Source organism: Toxotes jaculatrix, chromosome 15 (genome assembly GCF_017976425.1).
Source record: "Toxotes jaculatrix isolate fToxJac2 chromosome 15, fToxJac2.pri, whole genome shotgun sequence".
Taxonomy (NCBI): Eukaryota; Metazoa; Chordata; class Actinopteri; family Toxotidae; genus Toxotes; species Toxotes jaculatrix.
This window is the reverse complement of record NC_054408.1, coordinates 18489497-18513936: the sequence shown is the minus strand read 5'-3', so window position 1 is coordinate 18513936 and position 24440 is coordinate 18489497. Positions and strand designations below refer to the sequence as shown.

Below are 24440 nucleotides of genomic sequence, written 5' to 3'. Positions count from 1 at the left end.
TTGAGGCAAATTTGTGGTTTGTAATTTTGGGTTACATAAGTAAAATTGACTTGACAATTAACTCAAAAAGAGCCTAACATGATACCGTCAAATAAATTGACATTTTAGGTGTTCTCGTCCATCAGCTCTGCCAAATAGCAGGTAAATATGCAAAAAAGTATTCAGTATATTTTCTTTGCTCTTATTTCAGTAACTGACCCATGTAGAATGGTGTATATTACAGCAAGCATGTGATTTGACTGTACTTTTTAAATCTATATATTACAAGGCATCCTCAAAAATGGGATACTTTGACATTTAATGTTTAATTGATTGTGTTGCTGGGAGACAGCAAAACAGTTATTGTAAATTTGATGAAGGACATCTTAAGAGGAAGAACAAACTTGAATAACAGGATAAAGATTAAGCAGGAAATATGGCATGTGTCACAACCTTGCATGAACATTTACAGATTTTTTTTCCCCAATTGTAAGAGCATTTTCATTTCAATACTCACAGTTGCTGATGACTCCACCCAGAGGATCTCCTTTGAAGTCAAATTCAATGTCCATGTACTTTCCCTGTGGATCAGAGTACAGTGGTTACAACTGAACTTACACTGTATACAACTCAGATATACACTCTCTCTTGTTGCTGCTGTCTTCTCCTGTGAAAATGCTTTGTGAGGCAGTTTACAGCTCTGTATGCCTATGCAAAGACCATTACAACAGACTGGGTCTCAAACCCAGCTCATGAATTCTGTTCAGTTCACAGTGAGGGTCTCTGCACAGACCCACTCAAGTTACAACTACAGCATGAGCTGCCAATCATAAACATGGCTGCTATGAAATAACTAGCCTCTGTGGAGGGAAAACCCCCAACCTGCCAGTTTCTTTCTACTGGAGGCCTAAAACAAACCATTTCAGGCCCCCTTTCCTCCTTCTGTCTGAAACTTGGAGGTTAGAACAGAGAGTCCTGTGTGTTTGATTTTTTTTCCCTCTGTGATGTATTAATAGCAGGCAGGTCCTCCGTACAGGCCAAGCTCTACTGGTGAGTGGGCTCCAGCCAAACTCAGTAAGCCTGCTGTGCTCATCAAAATGAAATGACAGTTTGATTCACAGTTTTCTGATAAACTAATGGAGCTCTAATGAACTGGTAACTAGTGGGGAGGCCTGAGGTCCTTGCCAGAGGTTTATGCCAAGGTTACCTAAATATAAACAGATCAGGGGCATAATCCTTTCTAATACTTCCTGTTACAACTTCGAGCATGCAAGCACTGGTATGTGTTTATATGTACCAATGTAGGAAGAAGAATGAATATAGTGGGAAAGCTAAAATTGAGACAGGGAAAGTACGTTGGAAATTAGCCTGCCAGTTGGTACTGGCTCTGGCTGGAATAACCAGTTTCCAATGAAACATTCAGCAAAAAAAAAAAAAAAAAAAAAACTTCACACGTTTGTCAGGTGAACTAACTTGTTTATTGAAGAATTTGCAGGTAAATATTTGTGTTAGTGAGCTCTTGAGTTTGTGAACACATCTGATGTAATTTCATGTCATAAGGGCGGAAACTGAAGCAAGCTGCTATTGCTTTCAGGCCTCCCAGAAAATACAAAGCCAGAAAGTGTGAGAATGCTCTCTTGGGAAAACAAAACTAAAACACGCCTGTCTCGTCATACTGCCACTGCCTGGAAATAACTCGTTTTCTGGATTTGGGTCTGTCTATACAAAGAGTGACACAGACTCGGAATCATTCATGTGATGATATCTCTGTCTTCCAGAGATTAGCAGTAGACTCCTTCAGCGTCCTCAAACTCAAGCCACTGCAGGTCATGAGAGCAATCTGTCACCTAGAAGCAAGTGCAATTTTGATACACTGAGAGATGAGTTTAAAGGGAAAAAAGGGACAACCAAGTCCAACCAAGTCAGCCATGTATCAAGGTAGAGACCACACAAAAATCAGCACTTGGTCTTCTAGGTTGGAGGTTGAGCGTGGTGTGAACTCCACCCTGTAAAAACTCCATCATGTTACAGAACTTATGACCAACACTACTACTACTACCACCACAGACTCTGCAGTGGACTTGAGCAAACTAACTGAAGTATGACCATTCCTGATGAAAGCCTCTAGCAGGAAGCAAAAGACAGGGATAGAATGGCTAACACCAACACTGCAGAAAACAGAAGAGTAGAGATGAGTACTATTTACAAGATCACAAAGCAACTCAACGGCAAGAATAGAATATGTCAGCTGGCCTCTGTCAAAGACAAGGATGTCAACATCCTCACAACGGAGCACAAACAGACAGTGATATGTACACAGTATTTTTGCAAAATATTCAACTGCCTGGAGCCAGATGATCCTGCTAACATCCACCAGAAAAGCCTGTCTTTGACATTAAAACCAGTCCCCCAACTGAGACAGAGGTCAAGCACGGCATTAAAGCCATGAAAGGCGGGAAAGCTGCCGGCATACGCTCTGCCCATGCTGAGGTGCTGAAAACTGATGGTAACAAACCCAAGAGATGAACATTAATGCCACTCCAGATGTACCAATCACCTTTGAATGGAGACACTCTTGACTAAGCTGAGGAGTTTACCTACCTACCTTGGAAGTTTAAGCAAGGACCTTTGCTTAAACCATTAATTCGTTAAGGGTTGTTGTGACTTAAATGCAACAGAAGCTTAAATTAAATAAATTGAAAGAAAATAAAGATAATGCCAAATTAAACATAAGCCTGAGGGAAAATATCCAAACTGTTCATTTTAACCAGCAAACTATGTAACACTAGCATTTATTGGTTCTGGAGAGGGTACTTACAAATCTGGATGAGTTGTCATTCCTCACAGTTTTGGCGTTTCCAAAAGCTGAAAAAGGAGGAAAAATCACAATAAAGAAATGAAGATGCCATAATGATCCTAAGCATTGTGCCCTCCCCTCTATCTAGCTGTCAATCATATAGGGACTGGATGTCAAAGCCATTTGTACTGATGAAGCCCCATAATTCTGTATGGATTAAGCAAAGCACCACGGCTTTCCAGGCTTAGGAAGGGCTAAACCTTGCTGTCACGCCACACTCAAATCAAAGTGATTCAATATGTGCCCATGCTTATAAATAAACAAAAACAAACATGATGTTCAAACAGTGTTGTGGTGTATGAATTTCTGTGTGTGACCATGGTGAATGTTTCACAAGCATGTGTGCATCTGTACAGTGGGCCTTGTGTTGTGTGCATGAGATGGCCTCTTAGTATTTTCCAATTCAGGGCGCTCTTCATTTGCTTCTACCCACATTTCTACATTAAAATGCTATTAATGTGTCATGCATCACAGCGCTATTAGCCTAACTGTTTAATTGCTGATAACAGCTGATTAATGTGTGTTTAAGTCTCTGGTTAATATGAATGTGTGGGCTGCTAGCACAACGACAGCTGGAGGGCAAGAAAGACAGAGAATAAGAGAACCAGAGAAAGATAAACAGCAAAAGGGAAATCAGAGCAAGGAATAAAAAGTAACAGAGGGTCACAAAGAATTAAACCAATAAAGATTTCAAAAGAAAGTGAAGAATAGTCACAGAGAGCAAACATGACACAGATACACTGTGTGTAGCAGATAACTGTGCTCCACTCTCCTGCCTTTTTAGCATTAGGGCAATTAGATCGACAGGAGTTAAACTCTTGCAGATGTGCAGGGTTTCTGCAGCAACTCAACCCGAGCATACAGCTTCATCATTCATGGGCATTTCCTGTCCGCTGCCCCCATATTAAAATACAGCTGTTCCTGTGCCAGCAAAGAGATGTGGGAATGAGACTCTGTGTGTGTGTGCGTGTGTGCGTGTGTGTGTGTGTGTGTGTGTGTGTGTGTGCGTGTGTGCGTGTGTGTGTGTGTGTGTGTGTGCGTGCGTGTGTGTGTGTGTGCATGCATGCATGTGGTGTACAGAGGGCTAGCTAAGCAAACAGAAAGTGTTGCACTGCATTCACAAGACTCCTTTTGCTGATTAGTTCCTTGTCTGTGACAGTACATTTTCCATGTTAATGAGTCTGTCAGTGTCTTATGTGCTATATCTGAAAGTTATGTTTTGCAGTGCTGTGGATTGGTCTTGGATAGCTAATTATCACAAGTTTTATGATGGCTAAATGTATTTTTCTGGTCATTATATCTTCATAAACCAAACAAAAATATAATCACAAAAGTCCAGCTAACTGGCTGCTTTTCTCAGCTGCTTTTTGAAGAGCGTGTGAATTGGAACAGCCTTGTAGGCCTGTTACATACATGGAGATACAGTCTTCAAATGTGAACTTTCAGATGATCCAGCCACTGAATTGGGGTGCAGCTTGAGTGCGATTCGCGCTTCACTCACCCTCCAGCACAGGGTTGGACTGCAGCAGCTGTTCTTTGACCTTATTCACCTCCTGGCCCTTCCCACACACCGCTGCCACATATGACATCACCAGCTTGCTGGCCTCTGGAAAACACACATACACACACACAGATAAATATTAGGTCAGAGCCTTTTCTAGACATGATTGAGGAGCAAGTGTGACATGCCTGGCCATTTCAAAATACCCCATAAAATCCCCCTTACATCATCCCCCCTGACACCCATCAGGACAGGGTATGATCATTCATTAGTCTGGGGTATAGAACTGAGGAGGAGGCCCCATTATAGAGACCAACTTTTGTTTAATTAGATGATGACGATTATTGCATCATGTTGTCATCATTCAAACTACAGATTTCACTGGGAACTATGGGGATACACTAGAGAAACTTTAGACGGAACTACAGAGATGATCCCTGCTCATCCACTTCTCATGTCAGAAACTGATCTAAGATGCTTTGAGAGCATGTGCTGTGAGTGAAGCATGTTTCCAAAACAACATTTTCCGCATGAAGTACAAGACACAAGCTTAAAAGGCATCTTTTACTGTCTGGAACAAGTGAAATGTCTTGTAGGATGACTGCTGGCATCAGAATCATTTCTCCTGTCCAGTGAAATGACAGTGACCCAGACGTGATGATGTGTGTGGTGTGCCAAGGGAGGATAGAAAAGAGCTTGACAGTAGTTGCTGGAACAGACAGCTGATGAGCGTGGCATACTAACAGCTCCAGACATGCTCATACATTTTTACTAAAGTGGAGGAAGGTTGCCAAAAAAAAAAAAAAGCAGAGATCAGTCCTTTGCTGAATAACAGGGGTATGCACTGCGTCATCTTCGCATTTTTGTCTCGCAGGGTAGAAAAATAAACTTCCTCAGTCATCTCTCGCAGACAATAAAACTATGTTATGTCTCCTCTACCCTATGCTGGCATCTGATAATCATGTTTGTCACAGGTCCGTGCTCCTAGAGAAGCCACAGCAAGTCAGAGGCACAAGAAAACCCCCAGCCAGACTTGAATGTCAATGACCCATATCGATGGGGAAGGCACGTTTTCTATGGCTGTATTCTTCTACAAAGCTTCAGGGCCAATGAGATTACTGAAATTTAAATCTATCCCCTCAACCTGGCTGAAGAGGTTCTTGGAGTGGGGTCGTTTAACTCATGACACAACAGTAGGACTGGGTAAAAAATTTAAATGAAAATAAGATGGGAAAGACACACACAACTCAGATGGAAAAGTTTTATTTATGAATCAACATTTTGGCACTTCTTGACCTCAACAATATGCTAACTCAATATTATCTTTTGTAATTTCTTCATATAATCATATCACAACAAAAATTCTTATGATAAGATTTCATGGAACGGTTCTGATGTGTAAATGTAAGGCTTTACCAAAATGAAAACATGACTACCTCAGGTAATATGGCTTTTACCTGAGAACATATATTTCTCGGAAATCTCTCAGTAAGTCAACCAAACGTAAGTTAAAATTTTTTGCATTGTGATATTCAGGGCTTTAGAAAATATTCCAACACAGAGATACACTACCGGTCAAATGTTTTAGAACACCTGAAACCTCCAGTAAACAATTAGAGACTTTAAAAAATAAGGAATCATCTAATCTTCTGAGCTAAATTTAATCTAAATTCTTTCAGTGGCCTAACACATTTGTGATGACGTTTCTAGAACGGAAATTCAAATATTCATGATTTTTCAGTTTTTGGTAACCTATTTTTTTCCCCAGGGCAGTTTACTTACCATTGTACCTTTGGGTGTTATTCACTGGACAGGAAAAATGGGGGTGTTCTAAAACCTTTGATCGGTAGTGTAATGCTCTGACAGTTACTGTTGACATAATTATTTTTCCCATATTGCCTACCCTCTGATTAAAGCCACATGGACAGTTTTAATTTGAACCAAAGGGACACTGTGATTACAAATCACTCCCACACTCCAGTCTAACATATGCAAGTTTAGTGCGGCAGATTACAATTTGCTGAGTTTAAGGTTTACAGTGAAATCCCCACCAAATCACGTCTTGGCACAAGTGCAGAGTTATAAATGCTTTTGGAGGGGACATGAAACAAAGCAAACATTCATTTAATGGTTATCAAACCTGAAATGCTGCAGGTCAATCGCTATAATGGGAACAATCAGAAAAAAATAAACTCATAAAGATTTACAATTTTAAGTATGAATCTATATCTGTGTCTCTAACGTACAGGAAGATAGACTCGGACTACTTTCACATAGTTTGTGCTCTGCCAACTCAATATGGGTTTTACCTGTGCTACAGCACTGCCAACAGAGACCTGTGATAGGGCACTGCCAACATAGACCAGGAAATTCCATTCCTCTTGGATTCCTGTAAATTATGTGTAAGTGCTCCAGCACATGGATGCACTTTAAGAAAAACCAACAGAAATAAAAAAGACTGTGGGGGTAAACACGGCTGCCTCTAACACGGGCTCTATTTAATATTTCTAGTCCAGCTCAAGTCAGACAATTTTTAAGTTTTCCAAATGCCAAGTGTGGATGTTGGCTGTAGGCGGGGAGTGTCATCAAATCAAGACACCATCTGTCTGCAATGGTCTACTTTGATTTGTCTGCCTCTATCATTTTACATGCACTCAGTGTACAGGTCATCATACAGTTAATGTTCCATCATGATGTTCTCCAAACAAAACTGGCTTTCCTGTCTGATCTAAATCTGCACTGTGGATTTTTACATAACAACCCTTATCTTGGAGCAGCCTTTAGAATTAGGTTTTAACCACACTCTGAACAAAGCACTACAAACAAGAAGAGCTGAGCAGACAAAAAGGTACATCTTAACCCTCCAGGGATCTACTGGCTAACCACAGAGTGTCTTCTTTTTTAAGATACTGTTCTTGATAATTAAAAAGTTTTTTTTTTCCCCTTGGCTTTTGATGAATGAAGAACTTTTCATTTTCGTGCGTGTAACAGATGTGTTACTGATATCAGTAGTCTTAAGCATGGTGATCCCAAATATTAATGTGTGTAACTGTGCATGAAGCAGGGTGATGCTGGACCAGTGTAAATGGCCTGAAATTGTGACTGGAATTTCCCCTGGAAAGCAAAGTCAAAAAAAAAAAGAATCTGACCACTTACCAGTTTTCCCAGCCCCACTCTCCCCTGTGATGAGGATGCACTGATCCTTGTCCTGGTCCCTCAGTGAACGATAGGCCTCATCTGCCAAAGCATAGCTGGAAGACAAAAGACACAAAGGCATGAGCCCCCATGGCACAATTACTTGGTCCCCAGCTTTTATTATCAAGTATTTTCAAGTCCAGGATAATTTGGAGAGATGTAGAGGTTATGGGGTCAAATAAGTTCAGAGAAATTGTATACTTTTGTGTCAGGCTACATGGCGTCTAATCAACAGCATGTAGCTTTATTGGAAATTAGGTCGCATCTGTAGGCCAGCCACAGCACTGGAGTGGTTTAGCTTTATTTAGCAACACAGGCTGCTTCGTGTTTGGGTTGGTTCATATTTGGCTCTGATAGCTGGCCATTTCCTGCTCCTTTTCCTAAACATAACTACTACACTAATGTTGCTGTTTAAATGCAAAAAAGCAGTTACACGCATAGAGGCCAGTGATTTCTGATGTAAACTAATTGTTTAAACTGTCCCATAATAACTTTCAGGATTCTTTGGGGTTTTTTTTTTTTTTGTTTTTTTTTTGTTTTTTTTTTGTTTTTTTACAGTAAAACATTTAATTGGAAATTAAAGCTACTTCAGTCACACCCAGGCAGGTGTGTGAATAATGCAATTAGTCAATGAGAATGTAAAAAAAACCCTGGTGGATTAGTGATAAAAGGCGGGGGCTTATTGTAAAATGAAGCCTATTGTCACACATTCCAGGACTGTGATACAATGAGAAAGTGGGACTGATTATTGCAGTTTCACCCTCCACTGAATTCCAGAACAATATATTATTTGTCCTCTTTATGCAGACAATCCTTTATGATGGTTTGAGAGTAGGGTGTGGATGGTGTGAGAGCCATATCACAATGACAACTTTTTATCTTGTGTGGCACTGTCGTCTGTAATTTTGATGTGATACGCCCACAAAGAAGAAACACTAAAGGGTGAGGCTACAGCAATAGCTTTTTACAACTTCTATCTGGCAAGCAGTTATGTATGGCGCTGCAGGAACGTGTTCAAACTTTCTCCTCCGGCAGGACACGAGACTGCAAATTTGCTTGCTTGGTCTCCCGTCCCCCCACACTTTGGCTTTCATTACTCTGGAATTTTTTCCAGCCATGTCTGGTAATAGCTGTGATTGTGGGGGGAAATGTTGCATGTAGTGTTTTTTTGCCTTATGACACACTCTTAATGTCAAGGTACAGTGGATATGGAATACTGTATCAACTAAGACTGCCATGATGAGCTGTTTGAGTCTGTCTGTACTGGGGGACCATTACATAACCATTTTATCCAACCTGCTGAAGTGTCCCTGAGCAATACTACGAATCCCTAGCAGCTCTACAAGTGAGTTAAGTCGTAATTCAACTCAGCTTAATCTCCCTAAGTTCAACATCTTTACATCTTACATTTCACATTGAGCACAGGTGAAAATATCTTGAGGTAACTTTGGAGGAATGCATAAAAATAGTATCTCCCTGGTGTATAATTTGGTCCAAGTCCCCCAGGTCTGAGTAATATCATTAATCAAGTATTTATATACACTAAGTGCACTAGTCGTGAACGCAGGAAGGAATGTCTGACATTCACAGATGCTGACAGGGATTTTCATACAGCTCTACCAACAGGCTATGTAGCTTGGTCTGAGCTGGGACATCTATCTCCAACCATGGTTGGTGAGGTCTCATTTATTTGAAAAGGCAAAGCTGTTGTCAGATTCAAACACACTATACATCAAAATAGAATGTGGCAGCAACCATCAGGCTATAAAACTGGTTAGAAAGGGTTCAAAGTGATTTCTAAGAGAGATGTATAGACTGTGTTTCAGTATGTGAAGAGTTATGTGGCATCATGCTGTAATTTCTTTATTATCTACTCCAACTACCATAAATACACCAAGACATGGAAAAAGAAACTCATGTCTAAAAATGTCTAAATCTAATTTGGGGTACAGCAACAAAAGTATTAGTGGAGTCAGTGCGGCGAGGACCAGAAGTGGGAGCATATAATCACACACTGAACTAACACTGACCTCCAATTTGAAAAGTAGCTGATTGCCTGTAAGAAGCCAAGACAGAGAGAGGGCAGAGATGGACAGCCAGATGAATGCATTCCAGGCCACAATACAAAGTTAAAGCTCAGGCAGGCTAATGGAGCTTAGGGTTCTGCACCATCACACATCGTTTTGGACCAGAGCCCATGCAGCCCCACCGTCAGCACTCTCCCTTGTCAGCCCTCTGTGTGCACCCTCTACCAAAAACCCTGAAGTGAAGGGGTACACTAATCCAGCATTTCACTATACAAAAGTGCCTTTGAGTCAAGTTGGTATAGAGATTTAAAGGTATTCATAATTGCAAAATGTATACATATATTTACACACACACACACACACACACACACACACACACACACACACACACACACACACATATTTATATTTATATTTATATTTATATAAATAAAAGTGTGTATGAAGCTAAACAAATCCCTGACTGTAGGGAGCAGTAATGCAAATGTGCACTGAATGTAAATTAAACACTACTCCACTGATCAATGCCCAAAAATCAAAGCAATGCAGGGGTGAGGACTGCTAACCAATGTTAACCTGCATGTCAAAAATGCAGGTTACAAAATGTAAAATAAATAAATGCAAATGTTTATTTGGGCCTCAAGGAAACACGCAATGAGTTCTGCTGAGAAACACTGAATGTAAAAATAGCTTTTATTAAAAACAAAACAAAACTTTACAACCGTTTTTTTCTCCTCTGTCCAACCAAACACCAGCTTCTCACTCCCTCTCCACCCCCAAAATCTCTGATCACAGCCCAGCCCTCGCCCTCTCCTGTACATCACGTTTGTATGGATTAGACTTGCCACAGGACATTACGTCACTGCTGAAAAGGGCAGCACAACGCAGCAGATGTCTGCTTTGTGAAAACACTGCTGTTGCCTGACCTGATCCTGACAATGAGCAAACCATCACACAATTATCTCGTCCCCCCCAGAGGAGGCTGGCCTGGGGATTGTACCAGGAGCAGTCGAGGCGTGGAAAATAGGAGTGGGAGGTCCTCAGCTGGGACCTTTTACCAATGAGACACACACACAGAGACATATGAATATGAATAGCCATCACATAATCACAATATGAATGGAGGTCAGCAGAAGCAAGAGGCCACACCTAAAACTGTGCACGTGCAGAATATATACATATGTTTAAATCTTAAAATTAAAAAGAAAGAAAACCAAGTCACAAGTGACTTCACACAAGAGACTAATTCCTGTTTTTACTCCAACTGTGGACAAACACAAGCAAGAAAAACAAGGCAGAATTAGAAATAATGTACACCCCTGTGGTTCCAGCATTATGCTATCATTAGGACCATGAAACCAGCGTGAACAGCAACTGAACACACCACTTCACAAACGTGCAACTCAAAATGATGAAGAAGCACCAAGGTCACCATCAAAGGTAGAGGAAGAAGTGAGTGAGGCACTAAAAAACCAAAGGCCTCCCTGATCAGTGTGTGGAGCTGGGTGTGTGGGGGTTAGGCTGGGATAAGGCCTTGGACCATAAGTGCTGCTTGGCACCTCCCCTTCACATCTGCCTGCAGGCTGTAATTTGGACTTGCACGTGGCAGCGGTGAACACAAAGCCGCACTGGCATGAGGTAAGCAGTAGAAAATAGTCTAGTCAGTTCTTTTTACTACCAACCTCTGGTAACTGGGGCACAGTAGGGGATGATGGGCCTGCAGTGTGTGACCTGAATCTTAAAATCTTGGGAGTACTTTGAGGCCAGATTCAGCACACTTTAAAGTCGTGATTTGTAGATGATAATGAAGCTGTGATGTATGGGCTGGAGTGCAGCCCACCCAGCTACTGGCAGATGACAGGCCTTCCGTAAACAAAATGGATAACCCCTGCTCACTACTATGGTGCTAAATTTAGCCATTTCAGTCCAGTAGCCTGTGATCTCAGTGTGATCTGGCTCCTCCAGAGGCCTCAGGAAATCCGCCTGGCTCTGATGGAGCAGCCAAGGAAGCGACTCTTTCCTGATGCTTTATGACCAGGTGGAGGAGTGGGTGGTTGGTGCAAGAAACACACACACAATTACAGTGGCACAAATTCAGACATTGTCAGAGATTGATGGCAAACCTGCTCATGTGGGTGGGCAAGGAGCGGATACACACATGCACACATACAACAAAAGGATGATTTTGACAGATGTGGCCCATCTGTGGACTGGTTATGATAATGCGTTGCTGTAAAACAGGTGGCAAGGACAAGATCAGCAGATAGGGCAACGATCTAACAACTAAGACACAAGATCATGGCAGCAGTCTTATATTCAACATAGCATTCTCAATCTGAAACTTTCAAGGTGCAATAAAGATTGCCTCTAAATCTCTAAATTAAAAGCTTAGAGTGAAGAACTGCTGCCGCAGATCTCTAATTTATTCGACACTCACCAGAGGTTGTCTGAGACCTCTGTTAAATTACTCATTGATACTCCCCAGCTCATACATCAAACTTTGAGGGGGTCCAGGGCTTTAATTTACTTTACTGCACAGCAATTTAGTGTTCCACAGCAGGGGAAAGCACAGGTCCAAGTTGTTTGTTTGATCCTTGGAAAAGCAGGAAGTAAGCGTGCTGAGTAAGGTAGCACAACATCCTCAAAGCTGTTCTCAAACAAAGACTCTTCAGAGCTTATTTCAGCAGGTTTGTGTAAAACTGTATTCAGCATATTAAAAAATTCAAACGACTCAATTATTAGGTATTACAAGGGGCTAAAGTAGCGGAACGAACTGAGCTTTCATACAATGAGATTTCATATAATGATAAATGACAGACACCATGGAAGAAACCACACGTCCTTGTGCCTTTGGCTACAGGATTTAGAAAAACACACTTCAGGAATATAGCCACATGTGCACAGCCACAGACAGGATGATGGAAACACAAGAGCATGATGTCTTTTTATAGCTCTTAAAGCACCAGCTCTGTCAGGTCTGAGGACTTCCTTTCTTCATCCTGACTCCATGTCTCAGCCTTCCACTGTAGCAATGTTTCTGGTCACTTCAAACTCACAGAGGACAGAAAGAAGGTCTTGCTCTTTGATTCTGAAGACTGACACCAGAAGATGTTTTGATGTCTTCCACATTGCTGAGTGGAGTAGTGGACTGACCATGCGACCCACTGAAGCTATTCAGGCAACAGACAGAGTCATTGTGGGTATGACCCATAGTGTAATGTCGGTCCCACATCGGCACCACACTGGTGAACTGACACGTTCTCCTGCTCTACACCAGCAAAAACGAGGAAGCCACAGACTGGCAGTTTCAGAAGAGGGAATAAAATTGTCAAAATGTTCACAAAATGTTCACAACAGTTCACCAAGAAATATTACAGATCAAAGTTAAGAGAGAAATGGCACCGGTTCATAAATGGTGGGTTGAACACCTGTAAGCTGGTTGAATACAAGCAATTCTCAGACTTGTCTGGTGCATCAATAACAATGACCTAAAATATTGCATGTAACTTAGATACCAACAAGCTTAAAGTCTCTGACTTTGTGCAACTGGGTTAATGCAACAGCAAATCAAAGTGCTGACACAGCACAGGGATTTCAGAAGCAGAGGCAAAAAAAAAAGAACATCTTCAATAAAAAATGACTACACTTTCATCATCATAAAACATCGACCTTCAGTGAAAAAGAGCAGGCGCTCAGGAGGTGACAGAGATCAATTACACTTGATCTTCACTATGCAATAATTCATCAAAGCAGCATGTTGCAATGTTTTGGAAAACAGAAAACCGACATTTATTTCAATTGGAGGTAAACAGCTCATCTCCACCTCGGTATCATATAAGTAGCTAATACTTCATCTTTATCGAGGAACAAGCCTGAACTGGATTCAACCTCAATTGTCCAGTAATGTGCCCAACAATATAAACTGTCCAAGCTCAGACGGCTGCCAATTTAGATTTCCATTAGCATGTACAGTGCCTCTGTGTGATGCCAGCCTGACCCTTAGGGCACTTAGCCAGGCCCTTTGGGAGGTCTGGCAGAGATAAATTTATCTACCCATGACCATACTTCCACAGCCAGCTGAATCCTCAATCCAAACAAATCACTTTCAGATCTGTTTGACAGCTTGTTCGAGTTCATGTGACCAATCGCATGTCGCCCCTCCGTGACAGTGTACCGAGTGAAAGCAGCACCAAGGTAACACAACAGCAGTGCTCCATCAGTGTGTACAATGGCTCTCTTCAACTACAGTATCACTGTGCACAAAAACGGCACCTACAAAGAAGGAATGGAAATGCCTGTGCCCCTTGATGATTGCCACTAAAAAATAAAATAGAAAGTCATATTCTTTTTGTTAAATATATAAGAAACCATGGTGGAACAATATTTTACACAGCTGATATGACTCGTATCTATTTGCCTCCATTTTGGTATGCCTCTCACTGGTTGTTATGCAAGCTGTGGACACAGATAAAAAGCTCAACACCCATTGTTCTGACTATGAATAGAAAGAGTTTACAATGGTTTATGGACAGTTACAGACAAAAGAAAATCTATTTAATAAAATCTCATGTTCACAGAAGCAATAAATGACAGTGCATGCAATGTTTAATCAGTCAGGTAGATGTATTATCTCTCAAACAACAGAGGAATTCATAACCGTTCTCTATTAATGATTGCCACCGGACCTGGTAATTTCAGATACTGCTCCCAAACAGCTCGCACACAACACACAGTATGAAAAAGAGACCAAGACTATCTGTGTAAGTGTGTGTATATATATATACAGTCAAGCCCGAAATTATTCATACCCCTGGCAAATTTTGACTTTTGATTTACTTTTATTCAACCAGCAAGTGTTTTCTTGATTGGAAATGACACAGGTGTCTCCCAGAAGATAATAAGACAATGTACAAGAGGCATCATTGTGGAAGTGTATAAAGTGTATAAAGTGTATAAAGTGTATAAAGTGTATAAAGTGTATATATATATATATATATATATATATATATATATATATATATATATATATATATATATATATATATATATATATATACACACACATGCTGTTTGCACAAATGTACCAGTTGATTATAAATGGTTGCAATATCCAATTTAATACATTTGCATTGTGTTCTTGGGGTGAAGAAGTGGGTGGAAAAAGGAACCCACACACACACATGCACGCACGCGCACACACACGCACACTCTTTCTCTGTCATCTCTCTCTAGGTTCACCATTACGCCAACACACATGCTGGAGAGGACTCACTCTACCCACATGAGTCAAAATGCCATTTCAACAAGTACCCACTTACATCTACCTACATAGAGGTTCTGTGCTGCACCTTGTCTAGGCCTCCTTGAAAGCAGTTTGCTTTACATAACACCAAAACAGTGTGCACGTGGCATAAGCTTGTTACCAAAAGACTGCAACTGTGACAGATACAAAAAAAAAAATACAATTGGAAGGACTTCACAGATCAGTAAAGATGAGTATTATTTTACATAGGTGTCTGTCCACCTCGATGGTAGGAAACAATGGCACCAAACAAGACTTTCTTGTATCATCCATTTGTCTTATTAAGGGCCTACTGTGCAAACTCTCACACTTGAATCTTGGGTCTATTAAACAACACTGTTCACATGGCTCCTCTCAACTAAGGGAACCCATTTATCCACAACATTTGCAGGTGAAGTATTTTGGCTAAACAGCATTTCAATCCAGCATTTTGAAAGTAAGACAAATACAAGGTAAGGGGGCAATATGTTTGGGTGCACTGCCCAAATTCTATATATCTCATAGGAAATTTACACTGTTTACTTATTGCCATCAGAGTTTTCCAGCTGACAACACTGCTACATCAAACACAGGTGCAGTAAATGGCTCCAAAGTCCATCCTCCCCACAGTTATATACCGATAAATTGGATCTTTTATCTTAATCCAACATCCTGCATGTAAAACAGCATCCTCTGTTATGTCTAAAGAAAACATGAATTCAACACAAATGAGCAGCTGGGAGTTTTGAGTTGCACAATATAGCTTCAGTTTCCTCTTAGAAGTTTGGCAGGAATTAAATAGGCCGATGCCAGTGATGATGAAGGCCAGAAATTTGACAAGCATGCGTGGGTAACAAATTCTAAGCTCTCCTGCTGATTCATACACTGCTGCTCTTGAGCTACTTACGGGACTACTTAAAAAAAAAAGAAAAAAAAAATTCACTGTTTGGTGCAAAGGGTCAAGAACAATCTGAAAACATGCTGAGAAGCGTTACATGCTTATAATGTATATACACATTATGTAGGAGCAGACTACACAGAGAGTATGCCTCCGGTGTGATGCTTGTCAAGCCGGCACTCAGTACAATTAGCTTACCCCCACATGTGAGCTCTGGTCCTCGTCAGTGCTTTTGACATGGAGGGCACAGGCCTATCCCTGGAAACTGCAGTTACAGCAATGAATGATTTATTGTAAATCAGAGCTTTGTGTTCTTAGCCAAGGATGTGTGTACACAGTTTCTCCATCTTGTGTTTATTATGGTTAGGCCAACTCAGGGCTGTAAAGCCATACTTGAGATTCTAGAGATATGACCAGCTTATTTATTGTAGAGTGTTTCTGTAGTTGTACAACTGCAAAGGAAAAATCTTTACTTTAAGTGAGTGTAGGACTGAGTGAACACCTAGAGCTGCAATCCCACATGACTTGTGTACCATCGGAAGACATGCTATAATTAGGCATTGCAAGGACACATCACACCTTAAGAGGGAAAAAAAAAAAAAAAAAAAAAAAGAATAACCACTTATACTAGAAGGCAGATTCCCTAATGTCACAACTCTGTAACAAAGCAGATTTTACACTCTAGCTGTCATAACCATTTGCATGACAGCTGAAAGCCCAGACATATGCCTTGCATGGGGCCTCTATGCTCCATTAGCCAGACGTGATGCCCTACTGTAGCCAATGCTCTAGTGGCACTAGGTATTGAGCGCTGAGAGCATTGGGGGTCTCAATACCTCATTAAACATTAGGGAATATGATCTTACCCTAGAGACATGGGGCTAGCTGCCTGTCCACACACACACACACTCCTCTCAATCTGTGTCTGGCCTGGGCAGCTAGGGACATACAAAAGTCGACTCCGGGCCATCTGCAGTGCTGCTGTGCACGGAGAAAGGCCTCTGATTAGTTCATCGATAATGTTCAGAATGTGTGTGGCATGGAGGAAAACACCTGCCAGTTAATTATGAGGAGCCTCATCTGTGCGGAGAGCATTTTGCTAAATTGGCCAGCAGAGGAAACTGTGAATAGGTGAGTGGAGATGGGTGTGGCTGGGCAGGTCTCTGGTAATACGAATAAACTCTTCAGCTGGGTTTACATTCATGTAGTTTGTGAACTGTAATAAAGCAAAAAAGCTATCACATTAGTGTACGTGTAGCTGGTACATAGAACATTATTAAATAAATTCCAATGGATGCATGCTTTGTTGTTTTTTTTTTCTATATGATGATGAAAATGTACCAGAATCTTATTTTGATGTGACATTTTCAAGTTTTGGTTAAATTTACTTGTCAACTACATGGAAACATCTTATGTCTGACTTTCAATAATCTGATCGATATCTTGTACTGTGCTGGTCTCTGGCCTGAGCCAGAGCCGCTGTTTAACTGCAATAACACTAATTAAAATGAACTTAACAGGAAATTAGTCTACTAACAACTTCACAGATAGGGGACAAGCTATAGTTCTACCTCCAGATGATGTACATGCACACACAGACACACACACACACAGACACAGACACACACACACACACACACACACAGACACACACACACACACACACACACACACACACACACACACACACACACACACACACACACACACACACACACACACACACACACACACACACACACACACTTCAATTTGTCTGGGGAGTACAAGAGCAGGTGTGAAATACATGAGCACCTGCTCAGATTCATTGTTCCTCATTCAAAAGACACAAAAGCACAGCCACACATACCCAATGTATTTAAGGCATTCTTAAAAACACACACACACACAAACACACACTGACAATGAGCCAGTGATGATGCAACAGCATTAATAAAAAAAGCAGTGTCTCACAAAACAAAGACTTTTCCTGTGTGTTAATAAATACCCTAAAACCACATATATCATTATCTTATCTAAACAGACCATCTAAGATTTAAAAAAAAAAAATCCTACAACATCAAAACAAGGGATGAGCTTTCATAAACAGACAGTTCTGTGGACAGAGAGGGCCAGTGACTGTTTTAGGGAGAGCATGTGTTTGACACATCAGCTGACATTTTGTCACTGTGTGTGTGTGTGTGGCTTTGTACAGTGACACTGACTATATTTAAGCACGTCGTTCTGTCAGGAAGTCACAGAAAAGAGACTTGTGACACTCTGACATGGTGCCGTTCATGACAAGGCTGTATACAAATCTTAAACCTTTAAGCGGGTACTGCTGATTGACACGGTGGCGGTATTTCCACTGTGTGGGTTTAGCAGTTATTTGTTGCTTGTTATTTGTTCTCTGGAGTTTCTCTGCAGTGGCAGTAAGGTGAGAAATTCTGTGAAGCCAGTAGCTTCATGCTGATTTTGCCCATCAAGCTTTCTGTCCAACTTACTTCCAACAGCATGCAACACTATCAATGCATGTACGTTTAAAAGCTTCATACTTAAAACGTGTTTTTTCAGCTGATCATACAATTCTAGTGCAGTTCATGTATTTTGTAAATATTGTAAATATCAACTGATCCCATTCATTTTTATTTTATTTTTTACAGAATAAAAGAAGCCTAGTGTATAGAATAATAAATGTATATATTGTTCTCCTTTTTTTGTCGTCTTAAAATGTAGACACTACACAAGTTTATGTGGTGGTAAGGAAGAACTCTAATGGGTAAATAATTCAAAAACCATTGCTGCTTTGTTTTTAAGGCATGACCAACCACGCGTTTCAATCACCTGTAGTGATGAGTACTCGCTTGTCTACTTTGATTACCAGTCAAATCAAATGTATTCAAATTACAACATTCAAATGCGTTTCCACAACTATCCAGCTGCCTCTGTGTTTTTACATTTTAATAGATTAAAAAAAACCCACATTTACAAATTAATATTATAATTATTATAATTATGTGTCAATATGAAACTACTACACTAACACTATGCGGTTAAACGTTCTGTCTATAATGGGGAAATCCAAACTAAACATGTATGTACTCATGGTTTTCATATACTGTCTGGATGAAAGGTACAGAACATATGGAAAATACAGTATGTTGTTCAAAGAATACTCTGACATCTTGAGAAGTATTAGGCAGATCGGAATCAATTTCAATTTCCTCTCCATGTGCTCGGTGCAGAGCCAGCTTTGTGACGTCTTTGTCAGCTTATCTCAAAGTGTGGAAACAGGTGGAAACAGTTGACTCTTCAGCGTATTTGCAACTAATTTGCTAGTTATCGAGACAACATGTGAAACAGAGCAGTTTTGGAGCTAGCAGTAGTAGTGATGCTAAGCATATGACAGGGCTATCTGCAATGACCACACACAGATCAAATCGGCACATAAAATCAGTAGCTATAAGTGTAATAAATATGAGTTGCTCTTTCATTATTTAAATTAAAATAAATAATAAAGTAAATAAAAAAATACACTTAATGGTATAATGTAAGGCCAAAAATGAAATAAACAGAGTTGAGAATAACTGGCTTGAAGCATTTGACCAGACTTAGGGTTTAACATTACTTGAGGGCGATCAATGCAAAGCCACAAAGCTTGGTCCAGATGGTCAGACCAGGGGATTAAGATGAATTTATGTAGCATGTTGAAACAATCTGCCTTTGACTGGCCTTTCACGTCCTCTACAAGAGCGTGAACGATTAGACAGGGCTTAATCTTCTTTACTTAAAGACTAATGATAAGGTGATGTTTAACATGTTTAGGGGGGTGCACATTTCAGTCAGCAGATGAAACTTCTTTTCTATTCATCACTAGTGATACAGAAATTGAGATGGTTTTGAGCAGAGCTTAAACAGTGTTGCAGGCAATGATTCTAGTTTGGACAGAAATGATGGGGTTGTGTATTCTATTACAGGTGGCTCAACTTTAGAGAGTGATAGATTGAGGACACATTTAATTTGTAAGCTGTGAAAATAAAATACCATCTCTACCTGCTCCCACACAATTACAACCTCAACTGCTCCTGAACCCAGGTCAAAGCTTCATATCTCAGCCTCTCTGTTTCCCCATGACTCCTTCAGCCTGGCCTTGTGGAGTCACAGATGGCTCAGACATTGTCCTGGTTTTTAAAGTTTGAGCCAGATCAGTTAGAACAGCTTAGACTGATCCTAAGAGTAAAGCAAATGAGAACAAATAACTTATATTATTTTATATATGACAGTAAGAATTATATATGTCAATTCTTTGTCAAGGGCTCAAAGCTAGCAGCTTAAAGGACCATCACAGTGTTTTTGCATATTCTAACTCATACAAATCCTTCATACTTTAAGCAACTGCCCTTTTAAAGGCAGGCATCGGTCTCAGTTCATGTCAGTATGGTATGAAAATGATCTTGCAGAGAGTTTTGCAAATAGTCAACTAACTACCTAAATTATCTTGTAGTAATGCAGTTAAGAGCGGAGACCATTTTTAAAAATGCCTGTCTACTGCCAAGCAACATTTTTAAATGCCCCAGTATTAACCATCCTTAGATCATCCTTCTAGCAATGTACATGTTTGGTTATTGTCTGAGTTTAATGATGAGGCCTGTAAGGTCAGTGGGCCCATAATGATGATACATTCAAATCAGTTTGAAATTGCAATACAGTATGTCTTCAACACTACCACTCAAAATAGTATCAAGATTCTTTATTCATATCCATAACAGCATGTCTGTTTAAAGTGAGCTGGTCTTTCCTGTGAATTGCATTTACCAGAGCACAGCCACCACATTACTGGTCAATCCTCAGTTTGAGTTTTAAGCCAAACTGTAAATTGGCACAACCTCCTAAAATCCTTTTAGAAATTCTTTAAAATAATGCACTAAGGGACTGACCATGAGAAAAACTCCCTGCTTGCACCAGTAGCCCTACCACTTTATAGAGGAAAAGATAGAGGAGTCAGGAAAACAGCCTGAAACTGTGTCGTGTCTGTTCTGTATATCTAGCTGTAAAGTAAAGCCAAGGAGCTTGCTTTTGTCTGCAGGGAGTATGTCTGTTCTGGGACAGGGGCACTCTCGCTCTTTCAGTCTCTGTCTCTGAGGGGGTTTTGCTGCAGCCTGGAGACACAGCAGGCTAATTGACGAGTGCTGGGCTTTGTTTTATCTTGGCAGCCTCACAGCAATGCTGACTTAATGTTGCCAATGGACAGATGGCATGCCACCGTTCTGAATGGCCGGCAGAAGCTGCAGACTGACTCTCCACACAAGAGCTAGTGTCCCTCTGATCTCAGTCTCCCCTTAGCCATCCACATTAGTCACTGGGTCCACACTGATAATCCTTACATAGATTTGCAATACGCTCTATCTTCAACGGACAGATGACAGCTTCCGCTCAACACATTCAAACTAACAATACCTTCAAAAACACTCGTGAATTGCTATCCTCGCTGGGTCTTTGTTACAGCAAAAAAAAAAAAAAAAGGGTTTCACATGAAAGAAGTATGTGTTTGAGCCTTAAGCCTCAAGCAGTACGTAAAATTGCCAGAACTTATAGATGGTTTTAGAAAGGACCTGGGAGGTGGACTCACATGTGTGGACTAAGTTCATAGAAGTTTCTGTTGCGATACTCCTCCACTTTGTCCGGTGTGTAGATGGGCAGGGACCTGTAGGGGTTCATGGAGATCACCACACTGCCAATGTATGTCTGGCGGGAGAAGAAAAAGGGAAACTGTGAGTGTGAATCCACATGGCATTTTCTCAGTTTTACACAGACCAACAGGAGCGCAGTTTTCAACATTTCCTCTGCTTGGGTATTAATTGTTATGTCAAGGTGGGTAGAGTCCTGCCCCAGTCAGCTTTTCTCTTAAAGCATTGTTGAGACATGCAATGCCTGAAGTGAAACTGAAGACATGCAAAACGAAAGGTTTATGGAATCTGTGGGCTGGGCAGTAAACACAGACAGCAAAGAGGTCATGGTGCTAAAGGAGGATTTTAGTACTTATGCAGGCCTGGATATTAGCAACTGGCGTTAACAAAAAACACCTAAAACCACATTTAAAATGAAAATCTTTCATTTAGGTTATGTTTTTTCCCCCATTTAAAAACGTAATAGAATCGGTCAGTTACATAAAACGTAATTAAAATGCAAGATATCTAACACCAAGGTTTTTAATCAAAGATCTGCAAACATATAAAGCACCGCTTTCTCCATTTCACATTTTTGCATAAGAGAACACCTTTATGTAACATTCACACAGGTCCTGTTCAGCAGATAACACTTGTCAGATATTTCTGAAAGCGAATGTAACCAGCAATCATCTTTATCATCCTCCTACGCTCAAAACAGAGCCCAGATAGCACTTTCAAACATCAACCTGAAACATTTTCTTTGCTTTCCATGGTAATGGTTGTTGCATAACCCACTCTGACAAGAGTGGAGCATGGCCTTCCCTGTGGCAACACCACAGCCTCCCACAGCCTCTCATTCAATAGCACACCAGAGGCAAAATGAGGCCTTTTCAAGTGCAGAGGACGGGTACAAAGGGAAAGAGTGTGTGTGCAATGTAAACTCTGCATCATTAAGAAAATCAAAACTTGCAAGAAACTTTATGATTATTTCATGAATCCTCTGACAGATCATAAAATTGATATCAAAAAGGCTCAAACAGCTATGAATTGAGGGCTTTTAAGCCTTTTCCGCACCAAATCCAGAACAAATTCACAGTCTATAAACAAAAAAGTGTGACTTTCATGCATATGATCCTTTTGCTACCAAATGTAGTGCACTTTTTTCAGATTTAAAGTAAGAAAAAAGTGAAACTGTGTGCTCTTGTCTTGTGCTCTGATGAGACTTTCTATATTTCTATTGCTCTGTGTTCCTGCTGCCTGGCTGCTATTAGGATAGTGAAGCTCTCTTTCCTCTTGCAGGTTTCTCAGCAGTCTTTTGACCTACTCTGCTGCAGTAAAAATGTTGGGTTGGCAGATTATCTTAAAGTTAAAGCTCAAAGGAGTGTCATGTCACTTGCACAAAGCCAATAATGTACACAGACACCATCCATGCTTCTGTATGTTTTCTTTCTTTTGTATCTCTACACCTGCTTACCTGCTTGTTATAAAACTCCATCTGATACACCAAAGTTGCAGCTGCTTAGATGACATATCACATGCCCAGCAGCTTAATAAATTACTCTATTTAGCCACTTAATACATAAAATACATAAAAACAAGAACTTGGAATTTGTGTGCAAAACAGCATACTTATTCCTATTCATCTGCCTCTTAATGAAAAAAAAAATACAATTGCTTGTCAAGTGAAAGAATGGAGTTGAGTGTGACAAGTGAAGTCACTCAGAGTCTGAAATCATGATTAATTAAAAATGTCTGACACTGACAGATTATGCAAAAAATATTAGGCAGATACCTTGATCTCTTGACCTGATCCGTCATGAAAATCAGACTTAGAAGGTTAGTATATAACATCAGGACATCTGTTAATTACAACTGCAAGTGAATCTATTTAAGGAGTGAATGACAGTTAATGAGGTGGGACAGGTCATCTTGATACTGTTTTGGTGTAAATAAAAAAAAGAAGGCAAAACACCTAATGACGCCACTCACGCTGCAGAGTTGGTTGTTAAAATGGAGAGAAACGCTGACATTCTCAGTGATTCCACTTGCTTGGCAAGACATAAACAGTTAACAGGGTGATTTTCATTCTCTTTGATTTTCCACTGAGTTATTGGATACATGATGTGCTGTCCCTCTGGAAAACAAAGCCATGTTTCTTCTGCTCTGAGCTGTCATATGATAGTTTGGGGTGGGGGCAGGGGCCATTTGCAAGGAATGATGCCACACAAGGGAAAAATACATTCACATGCAAGGATTGTACACCACAGATTTATTGGATAAGTATAGGATTCAGACCTTCTCTAGCTCAAGCCACCAGAAAGCTTCCATTATGGACTCAGAATCATGTGATTTACCTTTTCATGTTTTTTTTTTTAACTTTCATTTCATATTAAATCAGTACTAAAAGAAGAACATCTGAAGATTCTTTCACCAGTGTAATTAAAACATCTTTTGGAGGAGCACATATTACAGAAATAATTTTAAAAATTACAACTGTGCATTTAGACCAGCATCACACATGAAATAAAGAACTGAGCTTAAAGTTTAGGACAGAGAGCTGAGGGCATCTTAAAAGTAAAAGCACCATTCAAATTCCAATTCCTCAGCAGGATGTGGGCTGTATCTCAACAAAATATCTAGCACACCACTAAGGCAATCATTGCTATATGAGGTGACATCATCCCTTGGGCCCTGTGAGCCAAACGCAGCCAGAGCAGAGCTGTAATCATCTTGGCTGGTATCTAGAGCAGCCAACCTGTAGCGCAGAAGAATCGTGCGGTGCCAGAAAACCCAGAACCAATTGTCTAATACGGGGATGATAGTTTAAGGAACACCCCCCCCCCCCCCCCCCCCCTTTTTTTTTTTTTTTTTTTTTAGATAAACAGCCAGCCAGGCTGCCAGTCTCTCCTTGTCCCTGAGCTCTGGATTTCATGCCTCATTTACAAGGCATCATCTACATTCCTTGGTGATGTGATTTATTGATTGACTGGTTACTGTGGTCTCTGTATCTGTGCCACTCCAAGACGAGAGTGAGGGAATGGAGGAACAATGGAG

The 24440-nt window shown here is 40.5% G+C and overlaps 1 protein-coding gene across 8 annotated transcripts in view; it reads right to left on the bottom strand.

The window, feature by feature from the left end:
* Positions 1 to 24440, bottom strand: part of myo1b (myosin IB) — a 57988-nt gene that overhangs the window by 23524 nt on the left and 10024 nt on the right. For all 8 annotated transcript variants that reach the window (XM_041056559.1, XM_041056562.1, XM_041056560.1 and 5 more), the window contains exons 3-7: positions 21347 to 21462; positions 7494 to 7588; positions 4338 to 4442; positions 2798 to 2844; positions 497 to 560 (exon numbers count right to left, since the gene is read on the bottom strand). In XM_041056559.1, the coding sequence (XP_040912493.1) occupies positions 497 to 560; positions 2798 to 2844; positions 4338 to 4442; positions 7494 to 7588; positions 21347 to 21462 (427 nt within the window). The remainder of the gene's footprint in view (positions 1 to 496; positions 561 to 2797; positions 2845 to 4337; positions 4443 to 7493; positions 7589 to 21346; positions 21463 to 24440) is intronic.